The sequence below is a fragment of the Pseudorasbora parva genome, chromosome 22 (genome assembly GCF_024679245.1).
Source record: "Pseudorasbora parva isolate DD20220531a chromosome 22, ASM2467924v1, whole genome shotgun sequence".
NCBI classification, from domain to species: domain Eukaryota; kingdom Metazoa; phylum Chordata; class Actinopteri; order Cypriniformes; family Gobionidae; genus Pseudorasbora; species Pseudorasbora parva.
The window spans coordinates 37,256,308-37,278,856 of record NC_090193.1 but is presented as its reverse complement, the minus strand read 5'-3'; the positions used below and the strand labels follow the sequence as shown (position 1 = coordinate 37,278,856).

General features: G+C 35.3%; 1 protein-coding gene across 5 annotated transcripts in view; it reads right to left on the bottom strand.

The window, feature by feature from the left end:
* pax7a (paired box 7a) overlaps positions 1 to 22,549 on the bottom strand; it is a 75,783-nt gene that overhangs the window by 13,165 nt on the left and 40,069 nt on the right. For all 5 annotated transcript variants that reach the window (XM_067431283.1, XM_067431280.1, XM_067431279.1 and 2 more), the window contains one exon: positions 21,509 to 21,705. In XM_067431283.1, the coding sequence (XP_067287384.1) occupies positions 21,509 to 21,705 (197 nt within the window). The remainder of the gene's footprint in view (positions 1 to 21,508; positions 21,706 to 22,549) is intronic.

The following is a 22,549-nucleotide window of genomic DNA, read 5'->3' as shown; positions in this document are numbered from 1 at the left end:
TAAGTTATCTGAGACTGACAGAATATCATCTCATCCCTTCACAGATCTGTGCGCCTGATAGTCGCCTGCACTGGAAATTGTGAGCGGTTTTTCACACTCCTGCTGTCGATTGTTTGTCTGTGTTTCAAAGGACAGTCCTGGGGCCAAGATTATGGCAAATAACGCTTTCTGCAATTTATCAACCCCTCGACTGACACCCATTCAGGATTACTGCAGCGCAATGTAAAATAGAGACTCATGGGAAATAATTCAGCAATCAATTTAGTACAATTATGAAAAATATTTCAGGGACACCAAATGTCAATATTTAGTTTAATACAGCAATTGTTTTAGACCTGTTCATTGACCAATATTTGGCATTTTGGATATTTCAGTCATTGGCCATTTAACAGAAATGTTCATTCTTAATCGTGTCAAATTCACCAAGAGCTGTATCAAATAATATTTAAAACATTTTTTTAAATATTTTTGAGATGCTTAAATAAAAATTGAGTAATAAATATATATTTTTACATCCTACATTTTATATTTTAATATTATTTTTGATGTATGTTTTTATATTTAATATTTTATTATTGTAAATAAATACTGATAAACATGTATTTAAAATAATAAATACTGAGAAATAAATAATACTTTTATTGAATTAAAAGACAGTACCATGTTTAAATAAATAATATATATATATATATATATATATATATATATATATATATATATATATATATATATATATATATATATATATATATATATATATATATATATTCTAAATATTAAATGTTAAATTTTTTAAATATTTACCAAATTATTATTATTACCTTATTATTATAATTAACTATTGAGTTACATGTATTTAAAATAATAAATAGTGAGAAATAAATAATACTTTTATTGAGTAAAAATACATTAAAATGTTTAAATAAATATTGAGTAATAGTTATTGCCAATAAATATATATTTTAATATTCTAAATATTACATTTTTATATTATTTTTTATTATTTTGTATATGTAATACTTTATTATAGTACATATTTAATACTTTATTATTGTAAATAAATATTGAGAAACATGTATTAAAAATAATAAATACTGAGAAATAAATAATACTTAATTATATTAATAATTAATTAATAATACTTAGTTAAAAGACATAAAAAATGGCTAACAATGTTAACAAAACATTTGTTAATATAAAATGAAAAATTACTTTTTTATTAAATATTTTTATTGGCCAGTCTGCTAAACACATTCCACATTGACCATTTTTAACCCAATTAAAGTCATATAAATTATTTGGGGGAAAATATATATAATCCACACGGATTGGCTGGTATAATCAGATGCTTTTCAAACAAGACTATGGCTTAACCGCTTTCCTACACTTCCCATAGTGGCGCTCATCTGAGACAAAATGACTATTTAAAAATAACAGTGGTTGCATAAATTCAATTAGAGGCTTTTGGTCACGGTGGAAGGGGAGCGAGGGCCAATTAACCAGCCTGGGAGCCCTGAGCCAGCCTGACTGCTGACACAGAACAGATGACGGGGCCGCTCGCTGTGTCACAGCCCTAATTGGCCAAAGCACATTAATCAAAACTGAAAAGAGGCTTCCGCATAGAGAAGAGAAGGAGAGAGACGAGGAAGAGAAAGGGATGACAGAAATGGGGGAGTGGGGGTGGAAGTGAAATGAGGAAGATGGACAGAGAGAGGTGAGAAAATGAAGGAGTAGAATACAGACATGCAATATGACATAACTACGCTCCTGTTACAAGCATTCTGGGTTTTGCATCGGAAACACAACTCTGTTACAAAATATAGCAGTCGCCTAAATAATCAGTAGCCTCTGAAATGGAACATAAGTGACTGATTAGGAAACACCCTAAAATTGGTTTTCAATGGAGTTATAAGCTAATGGATGGATAGATTGTAGAAAAACAGCAAGAAGGTCCCTGGTTTGAGTCCCGACTGAGCCAGTTCACTTCCGGGTGCTCCGATTTCCCCCACAATCCAAAAACATGCAGTCTAGGTGAAGTTTAGACAATAAATTGTCCATTGGTGTGAATGTGTGTGTGTGTGTGTGTGTGTGTGTGTGTGTGTGTGTGTGTGTGTGTGTGTGTGTGTGTGTGTCTCTGAGTGGGCATGTTTTTGTGAAATATGAGGACACAAATGTGTATAATGACATGGGTATGACATGGGTATTACAAGGAGAGGGTGAAATATGAGGACATCGGACATGTCCCCCCTTTTCAAAAGGCTTATAAATCATACAGGATGAGTAAAAAAAAAAAAAAAAAAAATTGCCGAATTTTTCCTGTGATGGGTAGGTTTAGGGGCAGAGGCAGTGTAAGGGGATAGAAAATATGGTTTGTACAGTATAAAAACTATTACACCTATGGAATGTCCCCACATTTCACATGTGTGTGTGTGTGTTTGTGTGTGTGTGAGTCCCAAGCCATTTAATGGGGAGGGGTGGGGAAACACCTGGCAACCTACCCCAAAAAAATCATTTCCAGGAATATTCATGGATGGCTCAGAATCGGATGCGACTGAAATGGTTAATGAATGATGATGAATATGATACCACTTTGGATGACTGTTTCAATACTGCATCCTGGGATCGCTGCCGTTGAATCTTTAGGAAGTTAGTGTGCTCATAATTCCTTCAAATGCTGTCTAGGTAGGCATCTCACCAGGTTGGAACAGAGCTGGTTTGTGAAGCAGGGCTGGAGGTGCTCTGGAGGAGAAGGGAGCGTGTGATAATCGTGCTCAATTAGATTCTGATTGACACTGACAGAATCTGGGCACTGACATACAGGACACAGATGAAAGCCATTATCAGCCGCTGAAACAAGCTGTCACTCCTCAGAGGATGTTTACTGTACTAAATGGTGTGCATATGCTCCCTACCTCTCTCCTCTGGTCAGTCACACCTCCCGTCAGCAAACACACTGACAGCCGCAGACAAACGCTTCTCAAAACGGCATCTAATGTAGGCATGATGTTCTGGAGATCACATCATATCGGCCAGGATTAGGCTTTTAAAATTAGCACTTGATTAGGCCGACATTCGAAGCACACAAAATCAGGAATTATTTCAATATTATTTTCAATATATTTCTCTGCATTTTATCCACATGCAAGAGATATATAAGAATAAGAGATGTTTTACACATATATCACCCAGTCTGTTTTTTATATTGGGGAGCTTTTGATCACAATAATAACTGATAGAAGGTCATATTGGGACACATTCTGTCTGTTTGCTGGCGAAGTTCACATTAGCGATTACTTTATCCTTTTAAATATTCCCACAGATCACGGCTGCAGTCTGAAGGTTAATATGCTTTCTGTTTGGTTGCACTGCAACACGTGGAGTCACAATCGTCTTCTCCACTGATCTGCTTGAGTGAGTATGGGATGGATTCAGCCACCAGGAGCAAGCAAAACCACACTCGCGCACGCACGCACGCACACACACACACACACACAGGATCACGCACCAAAGCTCCTCTCACTTTGCACTGTGCCTCAACTGAGAGAGAGAGCGAGAGCGAGAGAGAGAGAGAGAGAGAGAGAGAGAGAGAGAGAGAGAGAGAGAGAGAGAGAGAGAGAGAGAGAGAGAGAGAGAGAGAGAGTGGAGGTTTGTTTGCTAAAATCAGCAGGGGATCAGCACAGTGAAAAATGTCAGGTCAAATTGTTCTTGACAGTGTTAATATCTGCACCTCACAGCAATAATTACATGTAAATAAATAGCGAAATAGTGCTCAGCTGGAGTCTAAGAGGAAAGAACTGCTCGTGTGAGATAGCCAGCTGAGACTGCGACCGCTTACACAGGCTCATCTTACAGCAGTGAACGAACAGCAGAGGAAAGATAGACAAACTCAACTCAACTTGGTGTTTGCTAAGACAGGCATGACTTTAATTAATTAATCTGAACAAACCCTAAATATGAAATATTAACCCTATAAAGCTCATGTGTGATTTCTAATTTCGGAGGCCTCTAATTTATCAACGGTGATCAAAATATTGCAAAACCTGTTGCACACAATCTTCTGTATGCCTTCTGATATACATTTTTTGCAAGTAAAGGCCTTTAATTGTAAAAAACACAGGCCTTCGGTTTGTGGTTCATGTGTCTTGTTCATACTTGGAATACACGATCTTTGCCGGTGTTGTAAAAAAATAAAAGACTTGAATGATACACAGAGTACTTACCCAACATGATCATCATTTCTGAGAGAAATAGTGAAGGTGAATGCATATACAAACAAGCTCTTCGTTTAGGATTTGAACAAATATAATCCAAGCCCCTTTGATGACGTGATGATTACGTTACTGTTGATCATCTGTCCGTCATCGTCTAAAGCCCGCCCTGATGATCTCATTGGTCAGAACAGTTTCTGTTCAGAGATAATCACTCCTCTATGGAGCGAGGCCAGACCGAACTGCCCGACCTAAAAATGTTGTGGGTGGGGCTGAGTTCAGCTGGCATCCAGGCTAATATTTACATGCATTTTTTTTAAGTTTGTTGTAAAGATCTCACTGATTAACAATACAAATTTCATCTTACTTTTTGGCCTTAAAAATAGCAATATCTGCACCAAATTTCATATGGTATTTCTGCCATATTTTCCTCCCCCACTATTAATCTCAATATTCTCACTATCACTCTAAAAAGTAGGAATATGTTAAAAGAACTTAAATAAATTAATTCTAATGAATTGTTTTAAACCTTTTAAGTTGCAAACATTATTTTGTAGAGTTCTGTTGACATAATAATGTTGATCATTACATAAACTTCTAATTGGCTTTTTTTAAAATGAGTTTGTAGTAAATTGAAGTAACTAGAGTAATCAACTTAAAAACTTGTGTTTATGCGACAAATTATTAAGTTCCTCTAACTCAATGTACCTTGTAAGCTGAACATAAATTCACTCAGTTATCATAACTAAAAAAATAAATAATGCAAACTGTTGCGTTACATTTTTTTGTTGAGCCAACACATTTTTTTAGACTGAAAAGTATTATGTATCAAACATGATTGGCAACATATGCAAACTTTTTTTTTTTTTAATAATTCAATAAACTGTTCAATTAAAAAAACAATCACTATTATTTCACGTTTTTAGAGGGGTAAACTTTGTGCGTAACTGTTTGTTCTATACACACATGATTATAGTTCACTTTAAACGATCACACACACCCCTCATCAAGCGGATGATAAAATGGATGAAAAACAACTTGCACTGAATGAGTGGGAGCAGAAGCACATGAGATGAAGACGACAGCTGTCCCATGATGCTGCACGTATCCAGCTCGGCCAGCGAGGGTCAGTTCGAAGGCAACCCGAGACCTCAGACAGCAGGCTGCCGGTGTTTGGGTGTTGGCATGGCGGGGTGGATGGGGTTTGAGCTGGGTAAAGTTAGAGCAGCACTGCTCATTGGAGTATTAATCACATCGGCGCACCTGTCAGAGCGGCATGTGGAACTAACAGGACGCACATTTCACAAAGACGACATCCAAAAAGCCAAGGGATACCGAGGGAGGCTTATCTATGTCTGTTTAACCCCACGGTGACCCTGCAAAACCTCTCCGGGCAAAGGTTACCTGGCAAAAAACACCTTCACCTGCTAATAGGTGTTAAAATCCACTTTTACAACCATGGCAATAAATTGTAGCGGCAGCATCCAAAAAGATACCGATCATGCCTCTGAACTCGATACGCCTATGCATCGTTAATCGTCTTTTACTTGTATCTACAAAACTTTTTGGACACTTAAGTCACACTTAAATAGGCAAGCTTGTTTCTGCCACAGAATAAAACATTTTAAAACATATTTGCGACTTTTTATCTCACAAATGTGAGTTAACATCTCGCAATTCTTACTTTTTTTCTCAGAATTGCATGATATAAAGTCAGAATTGAGAGATATAAAGTCAGAATTGAGAGATATAAAGTCAGAATTGTGAGATATAAAGTCAGAATTGAGAGATATAAAGTCAGAATTGAGAGATATAAAGTCAGAATTGAGAGATATAAAGTCAGAATTGTGAGATATAAAGTCAGAATTGAGAGATATAAAGTCAGAATTGTGTGATATAAAGTCAGAATTGAGAGATATAAAGTCAGAATTGAGAGATATAAAGTCAGAATTGAGAGATATAAAGTCAGAATTGAGAGATATAAAGTCAGAATTGAGAGATATAAAGTCAGAATTGTGAGATATAAAGTCAGAATTGAGAGATATAAAGTCAGAATTGTGAGATATAAAGTCAGAATTGAGAGATATAAAGTCAGAATTGTGTGATATAAAGTCAGAATTGTGTGATATAAAGTCAGAATTGAGAGATATAAAGTCAGAATTTATTTATTTATTTATTTATGCATTCTCTTTTTCATGGTAATGCAACATGAAATGCCACAACAACAATCCTCAAAAACAACAAAAATGCATTCCATGACAAAAAGAACAGAGAGATTATATTGAGAGATATAAAGTCAGAATTGAGAGATATAAAGTCAGAATTGAGAGATATAAAGTCAGAATTGAGTGATATAAAGTCAGAATTGAGAGATATAGTCAGAATTGAGAGATATAAAGTCAGAATTGAGAGATATAAAGTCAGAATTGAGAGATATAGTCAGAATTGAGAGATATAAAGTCAGAATTGAGTGATATAAAGTCAGAATTGAGAGATATAGTCAGAATTGAGAGATATAAAGTCAGAATTGAGTGATATAAAGTCAGAATTGAGAGATATAGTCAGAATTGAGAGATATAAAGTCAGAATTGAGAGATATAAAGTCAGAATTGAGAGATATAGTCAGAATTGAGAGATATAAAGTCAGAATTGAGAGATATAGTCAGAATTGAGAGATATAAAGTCAGAATTGAGAGATATAAAGTCAGAATTGAGAGATATAGTCAGAATTGAGAGATATAAAGTCAGAATTGAGAGATATAAAGTCAGAATTGAGAGATATAAAGTCAGAATTGTGTGATATAAAGTCAGAATTGAGAGATATAGTCAGAATTGAGAGATATAAAGTCAGAATTGAGAGATATAAAGTCAGAATTGCATGATATAAAGTCAGAATTGTGAGATATAAAGTCAGAATTGAGAGATATAAAGTCAGAATTGAGAGATATAAAGTCAGAATTGTGAGATATAAAGTCAGAATTGAGAGATATAAAGTCAGAATTGAGAGATATAAAGTCAGAATTGTGAGATATAAAGTCAGAATTGAGAGATATAAAGTCAGAATTGTGAGATATAAAGTCAGAATTGAGAGATATAAAGTCAGAATTGAGAGATATAAAGTCAGAATTGAGAGATATAAAGTCAGAATTGAGAGATATAAAGTCAGAATTGAGAAGATATAAAGTCAGAATTGTGAGATATAAAGTCAGAATTGAGAGATATAAAGTCAGAATTGAGAGATATAAAGTCAGAATTGAGAGATATAAAGTCAGAATTGAGAAGATATAAAGTCAGAATTGTGAGATATAAAGTCAGAATTGAGAGATATAAAGTCAGAATTGAGAGATAAAAAAGTCAGAATTGAGAGATATAAAGTCAGAATTGAGAGATATAAAGTCAGAATTGTGTGATATAAAGTCAGAATTGTGTGATATAAAGTCAGAATTGAGAGATATAGTCAGAATTGAGAGATATAAAGTCAGAATTGAGAGATATAAAGTCAGAATTGCATGATATAAAGTCAGAATTGTGAGATATAAAGTCAGAATTGAGAGATATAAAGTCAGAATTGTGAGATATAAAGTCAGAATTGAGAGATATAAAGTCAGAATTGTGAGATATAAAGTCAGAATTGAGAGATATAAAGTCAGAATTGTGAGATATAAAGTCAGAATTGTGAGATATAAAGTCAGAATCGAGAGATATAAAGTCAGAATTGAGAGATATAAAGTCAGAATTGTGAGATATAAAGTCAGAATTGAGAGATATAAAGTCAGAATTGTGAGATATAAAGTCAGAACTGAGAGATATAAAGTCAGAATTGAGAGATATAAAGTCAGAATTGTGAGATATAAAGTCAGAATCGAGAGATATAAAGTCAGAATTGAGAGATATAAAGTCAGAATTGTGTGATATAAAGTCAGAATTGAGAGATATAAAGTCAGAATTGTGAGATATAAAGTCAGAATTGTGTGATATAAAGTCAGAATTGTGAGATATAAAGTCAGAATTGAGAGATATAAAGTCAGAATTGTGAGATATAAAGTCAGAATTGAGAGATATAAAGTCAGAATTGAGAGATAAAAAAGTCAGAATTGAGAGATATAAAGTCAGAATCGAGAGATATAAAGTCAGAATTGAGAGATATAAAGTCAGAATTGTGTGATATAAAGTCAGAATTGAGAGATATAAAGTCAGAATTGTGTGATATAAAGTCAGAATTGTGAGATATAAAGTCAGAATTGAGAGATATAAAGTCAGAATCGAGAGATATAAAGTCAGAATTGTGAGATATAAAGTCAGAATTGAGAGATATAAAGTCAGAATTGTGAGATATAAAGTCAGAATTGAGAGATATAAAGTCAGAATTGTGTGATATAAAGTCAGAATTGTGAGATATAAAGTCAGAATTGTGAGATATAAAGTCAGAATTGAGAGATATAAAGTCAGAATTGAGAGATATAAAGTCAGAATTGAGAGATATAAAGTCAGAATTGAGAGATATAAAGTCAGAATTGTGTGATATAAAGTCAGAATTGAGAGATATAAAGTCAGAATTGTGAGATATAAAGTCAGAATTGAGAGATATAAAGTCAGAATTGAGAGATATAAAGTCAGAATTGTGTGATATAAAGTCAGAATTGAGAGATATAAAGTCAGAATTGAGAGATATAAAGTCAGAATTGTGAGATATAAAGTCAGAATTGTGAGATATAAAGTCAGAATTGAGAGATATAAAGTCAGAATTGAGAGATATAAAGTCAGAATTGTGAGATATAAAGTCAGAATTGTGAGATATAAAGTCAGAATTGAGAGATATAAAGTCAGAATTGAGAGATATAAAGTCAGAATTGAGAGATATAAAGTCAGAATTGAGAGATATAAAGTCAGAATTGAGAGATATAAAGTCAGAATTGAGAGATATAAAGTCAGAATTGTGAGATATAAAGTCAGAATTGTGAGATATAAAGTCAGAATTGAGAGATATAAAGTCAGAATTGTGAGATATAAAGTCAGAATTGTGAGATATAAAGTCAGAATTGTGAGATATAAAGTCAGAATTGAGAGATATAAAGTCAGAATTGAGAGATATAAAGTCAGAATTGTGAGATATAAAGTCAGAATTGAGAGATATAAAGTCAGAATTGTGAGATATAAAGTCAGAATTGAGAGATATAAAGTCAGAATTGAGAGATATAAAGTCAGAATTGAGAGATATAAAGTCAGAATTGTGAGATATAAAGTCAGAATTGAGAGATATAAAGTCAGAATTGTGAGATATAAAGTCAGAATTGAGAGATATAAAGTCAGAATTGAGAGATATAAAGTCAGAATCGAGAGATATAAAGTCAGAATTGTGAGATATAAAGTCAGAATTGAGAGATATAAAGTCAGAATTGAGAGATATAAAGTCAGAATTGAGAGATATAAAGTCAGAATTGTGAGATATAAAGTCAGAATTGAGAGATATAAAGTCAGAATTGTGTGATATAAAGTCAGAATTGAGAGATATAAAGTCAGAATTGAGAGATATAAAGTCAGAATTGAGAGATATAAAGTCAGAATCGAGAGATATAAAGTCAGAATTGTGAGATATAAAGTCAGAATTGTGAGATATAAAGTCAGAATTGAGAGATATAAAGTCAGAATTGAGAGATATAAAGTCAGAATTGAGAGATATAAAGTCAGAATTGAGAGATATAAAGTCAGAATTGTGAGATATAAAGTCAGAATTGAGAGATATAAAGTCAGAATTGAGAGATATAAAGTCAGAATTGTGAGATATAAAGTCAGAATTGAGAGGAAACAAGCTTCCATATTTAAAAAGGTCTGAATGTCATTCCATAATGTCTGAATCATCTGGAGTTTTGATGATTTTTAGTGCTTGTATGCAGTCAGTTCTCCTCAAGTTCATCACAATATGATCCACTAACCAACACAATACTGACCGTCTTCATTTTCAACACTACATCGACTGTTTTAGCATTTCAGATCAAGACCATTTTAAAATAAACGGCTTGCTCCCGGTTCCACAGACAAGGCTTAATTCTATAGTCCCAGATTAAAATGCATGCTTAAATGAAAGCAACTTTCTTAAAATGTCAGTGCCATTTTGTCTCAAGATGCACACCAGTAATGTTTTTTTCTTCCCAAATGCATATTGATAAAAGCTACTTAAATGTCCAAATTAAACTAAGGCCTAATCCTGACTTAATCTAAGCCCTGTCTGAGAAACCAAGCCTTGATATTTGATGTAATGCAATGACATTCACACACTGACAGAGTGATTTAGGTGTTCAAAAGCTACAACTAACAAATCTGTTTAAATAGAAAACTTCAATTACGCTATATGAAATATAACAGATTTGGCCTGCGCTAAAACAATAAGCCGTTCAGCATGTTGTGGTCTCTAAGTAATTGACATATAAGATCCGATCGGTGTGTGTGTATGTGTGTGTGTGTGAGAGTATATGTGGCTATACGCTCTCCATTCTTCATATTATGGGCATTTCCAGTTGCGTGGGACACACGGCATATGAATTGGTCTCAGTCGTTCCCTCCTTTAAATCCCTATCTCCTAGGATTTGCTGAAATTTATATTGGCTGCCTCTGCAAGATAAATGTAAATCGCATTCCCTTATATTTGCTATTTATCAGGATGCGGCAGCTCACTTTCGGCAGGGGAAAATATCTCTCACCCGCATACAAACAGCCTTGCATTTAAATAGCATTTTTATTGTCCGCCGTAGCCTTTCATCTGAACGGCGGGAAAAGCATCTTCCTCTCCAGGGGAAGGAGAGGGAGGGAAAAAGAGAGACCAACACAGAGTCATCCTGAGCAGCCTTAAAGGAAGCGGTCGGGGAGGAAAAAGTGCAGCAAAATAAATAAATAAATAAATAAAGCGCAGCGCTCTTTTTCTTTGAGATGAGAGAGCGTGTCAGTATTGGACTGCTGGGAAGCCAAAGATGGAGGTTAAAGAACACAGACAGGCGTGGAGCATCATGACCTGAACTCATGAGAATGAGCACCTCAGAAAACACCTGACAGTCTCTGGTGTGTGTTACATCATACAAAGCCATATTTTCTCAACTAGAATCTTGAATTAGACATCTAAACCTTTATACTCTTTTTTTGCAGTAAATGTTGCATTCTATATTTAGTAAAGAGTTTTTTGGGCGGATTTCTTTCTGGTCCAACTCAAAAGTCAATCCTCGAGTCTCTGTGACATTCAGGTCCATCCTTCAATGTGAATCTAATGGGGTTTATATCATCCACCAAGCAGAAATTGTACGCCTGAATGATTTGAGCATCTTTTATATTCAAAGGTTTGGGATGGGTAAGAATGTTTTATGTTTTATGTTTTGTTTTTTAATGCTCACCAAAGCTGCATTTATTTGATCAAAAATACAGTAAAAACTGTGAAATGTTTTTGTATAATTTAACATAACTGTTTTCTATTTGAATAGAATTTAAACAATAATTTATTCCTGTGATCAAAGCAGAATTTATCATTATTACTCCAGTCTTCAGTGTCACATAATCCTTCAGAAATCATTCTAATATGACGATTTGCTGCTTAAGAAACATTTATGATTATTGTCAGTGATGAAACCAGTTGTTAATTTCTTTAAATATATAAATAACTGGTAACACATTTGTTTAGCTTATTACGTTGCAGGTTACGATATTGGCTGATAACGCACAAATTAATGCCTTATTCTGCATTATCATATCTACATCCATTAATCCGACCCAATACCTAAACTTAACGATTAATAAGCAGTAATTAGGAGTTTATTGAGGCAAAAGTCGTTGTTAATAGTGAGAATTGGACCTGTGACCCAAACCTTTGATAGTGCTAAAGTTTAATACTTAGAATTATTGATCTGAACAAATCAGTGCTAAGTTTGAGAAACAGAAAGTTATCCTAATCGTAGAAAAGAACGCTTAAAATTCCATTTGGAACCTAAACTCCACTGAAGAACCTTTGTAGATTCCACAAAGAACTTTTGGTTTCAAGTTATTTTAAGGTGTCTGTGTTACAGTGTAATTATATATTTAGGCACTAATTAACTACACGTACTTACTACAGGTTTAGTATTAGGAATAGGGTTTGGTTGAGGGTTAGTAATTATGGTTACACTTTATTTTACGGTGTCATTGTTACAGTGTAATTACATATTGAAGTACTTAGTAATATTAATGAACTACATGAACTTACTATAGGGTTTGGTTAAGGGTAAGTTGCATGTAATTATGCATAATTTTTTGTTATTACTATGGTAAGTCCATGTAACATATGTAACAAGGACAGTGTAAAATTAAGTGTTACCGTTATTACTACAGTAACTACATGTAACGTGTAACAAGGACACTGTAAAAAAGTGCTACCAAACTTGTTAGTACTTTATAGAGAACAATATACAGGTGCTTTGAAGAACCCATAAACCATCAGTCCTACCTGAAGAACTTACAGTATAATAAAACATTCATTTTTTTATTACTAAAGAAACATAGGTGTAAGTGCCCTCAAACTAGTGTCCAAGAAAAGCTTTAGAACAGAAATTAGGCTTCAATCAGGTAGTGACATTGGCACAATCACTTTCATTGTCATCAGGCCGAAGACTATACTTACACACTCACTGAACCCATGAGCTTTACAACCAAAAATACAGTTGTTGGGTTTTTTTTTTTTATTGCCCATGGCGACGATTTTGGCTGTCTGATGTTCTTGGCAGCTGCCAAACATGTCTTGTTTTTTTTGGAAAGCCTCTTATAGGTCTTTTCCATTACTGCCAAATATAAACAGTATCTGTTTTAATATGGTTTCTAATTATTAAGTATCAATTCCCCCCTCTCGCAGCGAGCGCGCGCGGGGTGCGGATGAATGCCGCGCGCTCATCCGCTTTGATTCGTTCGTCGGGAGAGCGTGCCAGCTGACACGGTGCCCAGTCTGCGGCTTAATGCACAAGTTTTTAATAATGTGTGGGACTACATGCGTCTCCGCGGCTCATTGATATTCACGTGCCTAATGTCTTGTCAAAACCGCGAGGCGAGGGAGACGGCAAGAGAAGCGAGCACTTTAAATTTCTGAGGTAGGTTTCCTTTCCTTTTTAGTCAACGCCAGCACAGGGTTCTTAAACGTAATTCATCCCCTTTTTTCCGAGAAGGACTAATGGAAGAGGGAGAGGGTTGAAGCTTCTCCGCGCTTATCTCTGTCTGACAGTCGCGAGCAGCGGTTGGCGAGGGCTGGTGTTAGTGCGCGATGCTGTGCGGTACGGTGCAGGCGAGCAGGCCCGGGGACAGGGATCAAAGGGAGGCTCGGGTGAGCGCCGTTTTTCTCTCTGATCCCTCCGGTGGCGAGACTCAACCCCGCTCGTGCGCTGCCGTACGCACTCACTCACTCACTCACTCACCCACCCATCCGTCCGTCCGTGAGCAGAACCTCATTCCACAGCACAAACACACTCCCACGGCTCTCATTCACACACACACACACACACACACACACACACACACACACACACACACACACACACACACACACACACACATACACACACACACACACACACACACACACACACACACACACACACACACACACACACACACACACACACACACACGTTGGGTTTTCCTACCCAAAAAATGTCCCAACAAGGACAAGGATTCTTGATATTGCCATGAATCTCTCTCTCTCTCTCTCTCTCTCTCTCTCTCTCTCTCTCTCTCTCTCTCACACACACACACACACACACACACACACACACACACACACACACACACACACACACACACACACACACACACACACACACACACACAGTCCCTCTATACACTAAACCTACCCATCAAAAAAAAAAAAAAAAGGTTTCTTAAGCCATTTGACTTACACGAAAACAGGAAGTGTCCTCATAAACCATGTTTACATTGTAATACCCATGTCATTAAACACATTTCTGTCCTCATGAACCACATATAAACATATATAAGCGGTTTTCCTCACGGGGACCAAAACAAATTCCCCACAAGGACAAGGATTCTGGATGTTGCTATCATTGTGGGGATTTTTTTTCTCATAACATAGGGTATAAAATCATTCACACACACATACACACTCCTTCTTAAGTATGTGGTTTACGGGAACCATATATCTATCCCTCTACACTAACCCTACCCATCACACAAAATTATGCCATTTTTTAATAATAATAAAAAAAGTTTTTTAAGCAATTTGGTTTCACAGAAAGTGTCCTCATAAACTATAAAACCCATTTCATTATACATATTTTGTTTTGAAACACACACCCACACCCACACCCACACACACACACACACACACACACACACACACACACACACACACACACACACACACACACACACACACACACACACACACACACACACACACACACTTTATGGAGAAGTAATGATTTTATACTGTACAAACTATATTTTCTCTACACTAACCCTACCCATCACAGAAAACCTTTTTTACATTTTCAAAATACTACATTAAGTATGATTTATAAGCTGCTTTCCTCATAGGGACCAAAAAACACACACACAACACACACACCTCTGCTTTCTACTGTTGATACACACACCAAAAAATATTATACTTATGATTTGCTCGCATTCTCTTTAAACACAATGCACTTCTAAAAGTAATACCATTTATTTTGAACTAGTATTATGATAATGCCATGGTGTTTTATTGGATATGAATACCATTCTATGAATATTGTTATTCTGTAATTCTGGGTGAAATTTACCATGGCACATTTTTATTTTGTAAGCTTATCTTAGCTTAGGCTTTCTTTGAAATAAGGCTGCTCCTTTACTCCTTTGCAAAATAATAACAAGACAGCAAAGTGGTGTTAGATCCATCACCCATTCAGTGTCAAAAGGCAATCGCAGCAGTCCGTTCCGTAGACCATTGTTTGCCTAAACTGCCTTTCAGTAAAAGGAACAAAATTAGAGAATTCTCTGCCAGACCGCTTAAAACGTATGCCAACATTACCATAAAAAAAAAAAAAAAAAAAAAAAAAATTATATATATATATTGTGGTTACTTCAAAAACAATACTGTGCCCGTGTAGTTTATATAACTAAATAAAACAAAATTCAATATATATATATATTGTATTTAGTTTTATTTAACTAAATACAATACTTTTTAATTATATATACACATTAATTATATATACACTCAAAAAAATTCTGGGTAGAAATCAACTCAATGTTGGGTCAAATATGGACTAACCCACCAATTGGGTTGTTTTAACCCATCTATTGGGTTGTTTTAACCCATTGATTGGGTTATCTTTAGCAAATATTTAACCCAACCGCAGGATTAAAACAACCCAATCGCTGGGTTAAAACAACCCAACTGCTGGGTTAGTCCATATTTGACCCACCATTTTTTAGAGTGTGTATGTATATATATATATATATATATATATATATATATATATATATATATATATATATATATATATATATATATATATATATATATATATATATATATATATATATATATATATATATATATATATTGTATTTAGTGTTATTTTTTTTTAGCTCTTTTTAATTATGTTAGTCTATATTTTTTTTTATACTCTGCATACAGCAGAGGAATGTTCACGTTAATCAATGTTTTTTGTATCTGTCCCTATCCAAATAAACTTAAATAATCTTAGCAAACCCAAAGAAATATCGAAATTCAATGTAATTTTCATAGGGAAACAATTACTTCCCAGCTGGTCTGCAGGGCTGTTTTCCTCTCTCTCCCAACAGGTGTCCCTGTCAGGCAGAGCAGTGCAATCCACCTCAAACCTCTCTGCCAAGGAACACAATTCCCAGGACCGCACTTAAAAACCCATTTAGAGAGGCATTATAGCCAGCGTGAGCACCTGACATGACGTCCAGCTCGAGGCCGATCTCTGGCGCTACTGTTCTCTGTTTATTCCCGGTCTGCAGAGAAACAGGAAACTCCTGCCTTATTTTCTCCAGATAACATCAATTAGAGATTTTCTGCTTGGTTATGGGACAATTGAGGCATATTAGCTACATCACTATGGATATGGAAGGGTCATCGGGACAAAATATAAAATTATTAAATTTGTTTGTAAAATAAACACAGCTGGAGATTTCTTTTCCCAAGCATCTTCACATACTCCAAAGGAAGAACAGGTAAAAGAGTGTGTTCATGTACCCAGAGTACATGTTCTTATCCATCGCCTGCTGTGCGACAAAATGAAATGGAGCGATACGGCTCACCTCAACCCAAAAGCCTACCTGTGGACCAGCCAACTAATGCCTAATAGACCCCGTCTGACACCACATCACTCCCAGAGCAGCCTAAACTTCTAATCAAGGACTACGACAACAACAACCGCTGGTGGATGGCTTTTCCACTGGCCTGTAATGGGAAAATGTGCGCTGTCTGGATGGGTTACACCAAGACCTGTGCTGAGATCAGCAGGGGTCCATTACCGGCCGCCACTTGGCCACCACAACCCATTTACAGCCAATCGCTACATTTTGGTCAATCTGTACTAGCAACCAGTAGCCCATCAAAAGCAGACGTTAGGAGAAATGGGTCTTTGGTCTGAGCACATGCGCCTATCTCCGCCAGACAGGTGTTGTCTGCAAACTTCCAATATAAGGGAGTTATCTTTCATCGAAAAAATAAATGCGTTGACATTGTCACAGGAGGCAAGGTGACATCTGATGTCTTGGAAAGGGAAAAGGTTACCGGGAGTAACAGATCCACTTTCTTTTTATTGAAAAAACAGCTTTATTTTACAAAAACAACTACTGACATTCAACCTCAAGTGCCTTAGTGCTTTAAAAACGGGTTGGCAAGAACTATATATACAGTCGAACCAAAAAGGATTCAGACACCAGATATTATTTTTTTACTAGTGTGTGCAGGACACTATAATTCATTTATGTAAGTGAGGAGAACAAAATAAAGTAGACTGTGATATATTATTATACCCAAGAATTCTTCATACAGTGACTACCGGTAAAATTGATCAAAATGAAGGTCCAAAAGGATTCAGACACTTTGACCTAAGCATGTTTTGCTGAAGTGTGACCTTTGACACCACAGACTGAACAGAATGAGAGATCGCTTGCTCATTGGTTGACCGGAATCGCTATTATCTAATTGTGTACTTCAGCTGAACAGCTGACTGGTTGTTTGTAATCCATTATCTATCAAAGTTATCTGATATTATCGAGGTAAATTGGTTCTGACGCAGTTTAACTCTAAGTTCTCGACATATTATCACCATTTTCTAAACTATAGCGAATGAACTGTGATGATTTGAGAAAATGTTGAAGGTGTCTAATTTGGTTTGACTGTATTGATATCACTTCATACATATCAAATGTATTGCTTATTGTTAGTTATTGCATTAACCAGTGTTAACTAATGGGACCTTATAAAGTGTTCCCTATAATCCGAAGTGAGAATGAATGAAGGTTAGGGTGAGGTTAAGTGATGTCTGATATGACCACAGCAGATGCTCCTGCCCCTTGTGAAACAGAGATGAGGGTTTTCCATGTGAAAGCTGCCATGACGGTTTGAGTTGTGCCTGAACTCTGTCTCTCCTGTCAGAAACTGCATTTATCTCCTCACAATGAGAGCCTGATGACTCTCCCATATGGACGAAAGACACACACACAGAGAAAGAGGGGTGCTCGATCAGAAAAATTATGAAATTTAAAGTGAATAATTAAATAAAAAAATAGTTAAAATTCACTTTGTTTTGTCAATGATTCAAATACTTGATAAGAATGAGGACCACTGACATCTACGAATGAGGCATCCTTAAAAATATTATGATATACACTACTATTAAAAAAATTGAAGTTTGAACACATCAACTAATTCATTTTACATTAAAATAATGAAAATTATATTAAAACAACATTATTGTTATTCTTATTAATAAAAATAATTATAACAATATAGCTATAATACATTTACAAAATCTCATTATTAATAAATATAATAATAGTTAGTAAAACTAAGAAAGCTAACTGGCTGTAGAAATATAAATTGCACCTATATCAGATTTTTTTTGTTTTAAAAATGTAAAAATTCATGAAGGGCATCTTTAAAAATATTGCAATATACACTACTATTCAAGCGTTTAAAGTTAACACATCAAATCATTCTTAATTATTTTACATAAAAAATGGGAATAATATTAAAAACATTATTATTATTATTAACAATATATAATATATCTACAAAATATCATTATTATTAGATAAAATAATATGTATTAAAACTAAGAAAGCTAATTGGTATAAATATAAATTGCACTATATGATTTTTTTTTTTTTTCGTTTTAAAAAGAATTTATGAAGGGCATCCTTAAAAATACACTACTATTCAAACTTTTGTTTGAACACATTAACTATTTTTGTATTATTTTACATTAATATAAGGGAAATTATATAAAACAAACATTATTATTATTATTATTAATAATAATAATATATTTACAAAATGGCATTATTATTAGTAGTATATCAAATTATATAAAACAACTAAGAAAGCTATATATATATATATATATATATATATATATATATATATATATATATATATATATATATATTGCACATATATATGATTTTTTTTGTGTGAAAATGTATGAATTTTAATAGATCGTAATGGTCTCCTTATGAATCCTATATAGGTCCAATTTATATGAATCTATAAAACTATCAGTAACACTTTACAATAAGGTCTAACTGTTTAACATTAGTTAATGCATTAACCAATTAGCAATATATTTTTTTACAGCATTTACTAATGTTAGATAATAAAAAGGTTCTTGTTCATGTTAGTTCACAGTTCACATTAAGTAACAGATCCTAGATTAACATTAGCTAAGATCAGTAAATGTTGTAGAAGTATTATTCATGTTTACTAGTGTTAATAAAAGAAACCTTAATGAGAAGTGTTACCAAACTATCAAACTTTTGAGTGTAAGCATACAGAAATATAGTGTTAAAAATTCAAAACATGGCCATTGTAGAAAATTGAAATCATTTTTTTCCTCCATTTAAATCCTGCCGCCCCGGTCCCCAGCATTAGACAAGAAACATTTACTATTTAGGGCAAGTGTTAAAGCGCAGCTGAGAAGGAAGAGAGGCAAGCGTCTGTGTTAAACGCTCCCATTAATAGAAAAAGACCTCCATGTCTGCTGGTATTTACGGAGGTTTGGAGCGAAGGCATTAGTGCTCAAAGCCCCAGTGCCACGATTAACAATCTCTCTCACTGTAAGACGCCCATGTTATCCTTCCGACGTTGTAGTTACGAGGGGAAAAGCTCTTTTTTGTCACCAAATCCTTAATTCTTTCTTCTCTGGAAAAAAGAGGGTAATACAGAGAATGTTTCTCAATCTGCTTTGAGAGAGCAGGGAAGAGAAAAGGAAACCCCCAATAAAACATGTGTGAATGAAAGGGTAATTGTGGACAAATGCAGCATTGAAATTCATTTTCAACTCTTTACACACCATTTCAATCTTATTTTATGCTTGTTAGCCACATCTTGTTGGTGAGGGTCGGCAAGACTGCCCAGTATTGATGGGTAATTGTGTATAATTCACTTCTTACATGCGATTTGCATCAATACGCATTATTTTTTTAATGCTGGATATTTAAAGCAGAACCATTTGTGGAAAAAAAGTCACCCAAAATGCTCGCTAATGGGAACCAAAGAGGATAAAACTAGGAAATTCTTACAAAAACCACAATCCAGACATGACACAACAAGAGATCCGCAAAACCACAAAAACACACTCATATTCTCCAATGCTTTACAGGAAGAACAACAGCTGTGACATTAATGCATTTCACCCAGAAAACATCTTTAGATTTAAATACACACAGTCGATCTCAGGGGTTTGCAAACCTAATGGTGCCAAGGACCCATGACAAACCCTTTATGAGGGACCCCCTTCCCAAAATCAACCTATATATTTTTATGAATGAAAAAACATTTAAACTTTTAGATAAATAGTGTGACATTATAAATACGATATATTGTTTCCAAACTTAAATTGGCTATACTTATGGGTTTATTGGCTGTATAAACCTTAAGAAGAACATTTTCAATGAAAATCATTTGTATAAATCCTCTTAACTTGCCTCTCTATTTTTGGGAATTTTCTGAAAATGACATACCTAAATAAAAATGCCTGCAGCTGTTAAACCTTATGGTATATTCATAAATCGGGTCTTATTTTAAACAGGATACTTGAAATGTTGTTACCCAAGAGTCATAGTAACTCAAAAACAAGGTAAAATATACATGTAAGTGATTTTTTATTGAAATTCACTTAGGGAAAAAAAAAATGATGAGACGTTAAATGTTAAGGGCTTAAAATGACCTAAATATAAAGCTGAACGTCTGATCATGTTTAGATTCAAATTTGAGTATGATACGCTCAAAAATGAAGCTTTTGTAAGCTTTTATGTCAAGAAAAGTCTAGGCGTCCTTTCAAAAAGACAGTTTATTTCAGAACATTTGTAATTGTAAAGAGTAGTTAAACTTTTTCACAATAAATGTATGTAAGCAGCTTACGGACTGTGTTAAGAATACTGCCTTAAAACCCCAGAGAGCCAGATAAAGGGGACTATAGTGAGGAAAACTCACTAGAAAGACACAAAGCAAACATATGCAAATCTAGAAAGTATGTACGGCAAGAAAGGAGAGAAACTTTTAGAGAAGAAAACAGAATGTTTGGTAGATTTGAACCATTTTTTGCTTTGTCTTTTGATTCTCTTCTGGAGGACCCCAGGTGGTCCCCGGAGCCCAGTTTGAAAAGCCCTGATCTTAAAGTCAACATGGACATGACTGTATTTACTTGCTTTTTCTCACATAAGCAGCACAGGGATAAAAGTGCTATTTAGACATTGTTTAGGCACACTTTTGATGATTCCCATCACCCATAACGAAAGTAAAAAGTCATTTCATGCTGACTTTGAAGACTGATATAAAGATTTGGGAATGATTATAATAACGTTTTCATGCATGAAGCAGGTGCGCTCTATTTAAAAGCTGACTTTAAACTCAATTAAGTTTAAGTGCCTGAGAGAGAAACTAAGCATGCTTTCGTTTCTCCCTATCAGTGCAAAAAAGGATCAGTTTCCACAAGAAGCTGACGCTAGTTTAATTCTACAAGGTTCTTGATCATTCTGTGAACCGTGCTAGTGTGCCTTTCATCATTCTCACACAGGACAGAGGCGTCTGCACTAACCTGTGGCGAAAGGCCGTTGCTCACGGGATTCATGTGGTTGCTTGAAGCTGACGGACTCATGAACGTTTCTGAGTAGCTGGAGAAGGTGTGGCGGTTGGATGAGAGGCCGTAGGCTGAGCTGGTGTCGGCCGAGAGCCCGCCCTGATGCATGGAGGAGGGCGGCAGAGGCTGCGGCCGGTGCAACGTACTGCTGCCATCTGACACACACACACACACACACACACACACACACACACACACACACAATGAGGCAGGAATAGCTATTTGAGTTGCACTATATTTAACGGAACATGTACTAAGTGTGTAGCTACTTACCTGAGAAAGTACAGGGTAATATAAGGTTACCTCCTGAGTTAAGGTTAGGTGGTTACACTTTATTTGGATCCACTTTATATTAGGTGGCCTTAACTACTATGTACTAACATTGCAATTAATCATTTGATGCATGCATCAAATTGTGTACATACATATTTTTACATTTTTCATTGTACTTACATTTTTAAAAATAACTGCATGTAATTACGTCTGTAATTAATTTCTGTAGTTACATTTGTAATTACACAGTTGGCACTTCCCTTACACCTAACCCTACCCTTAAACTGACCCACACCACCACACCTGACCCTAACCCTATCCTTAAACTGACCCACACCACCACACCTGACCCTAACTTTACCCTTAAACTGACCCACACCACCACACCTGACCTTAACTCTACCCTTAAACTGACCCACACCACCACACCTGACCCTAACTCTACCCTTAAACTGACCCACACCACCACACCTGACCCTAACTCTACCCTTAAACTGACCCACACCACCACACCTGACCCTAACTCTACCCTTAAACTGACCCACACCACCACACCTGACCCTAACTCTACCCTTAAACTGACCCACACCACCACCCCTGTCCCTAACTCTACCCTTAAACTGACCCACACCACCACACCTGACCCTAACTCTACCCTTAAACTGACCCACACCACCACACCTGACCCTAACTCTACCCTTAAACTGACCCACACCACCACACCTG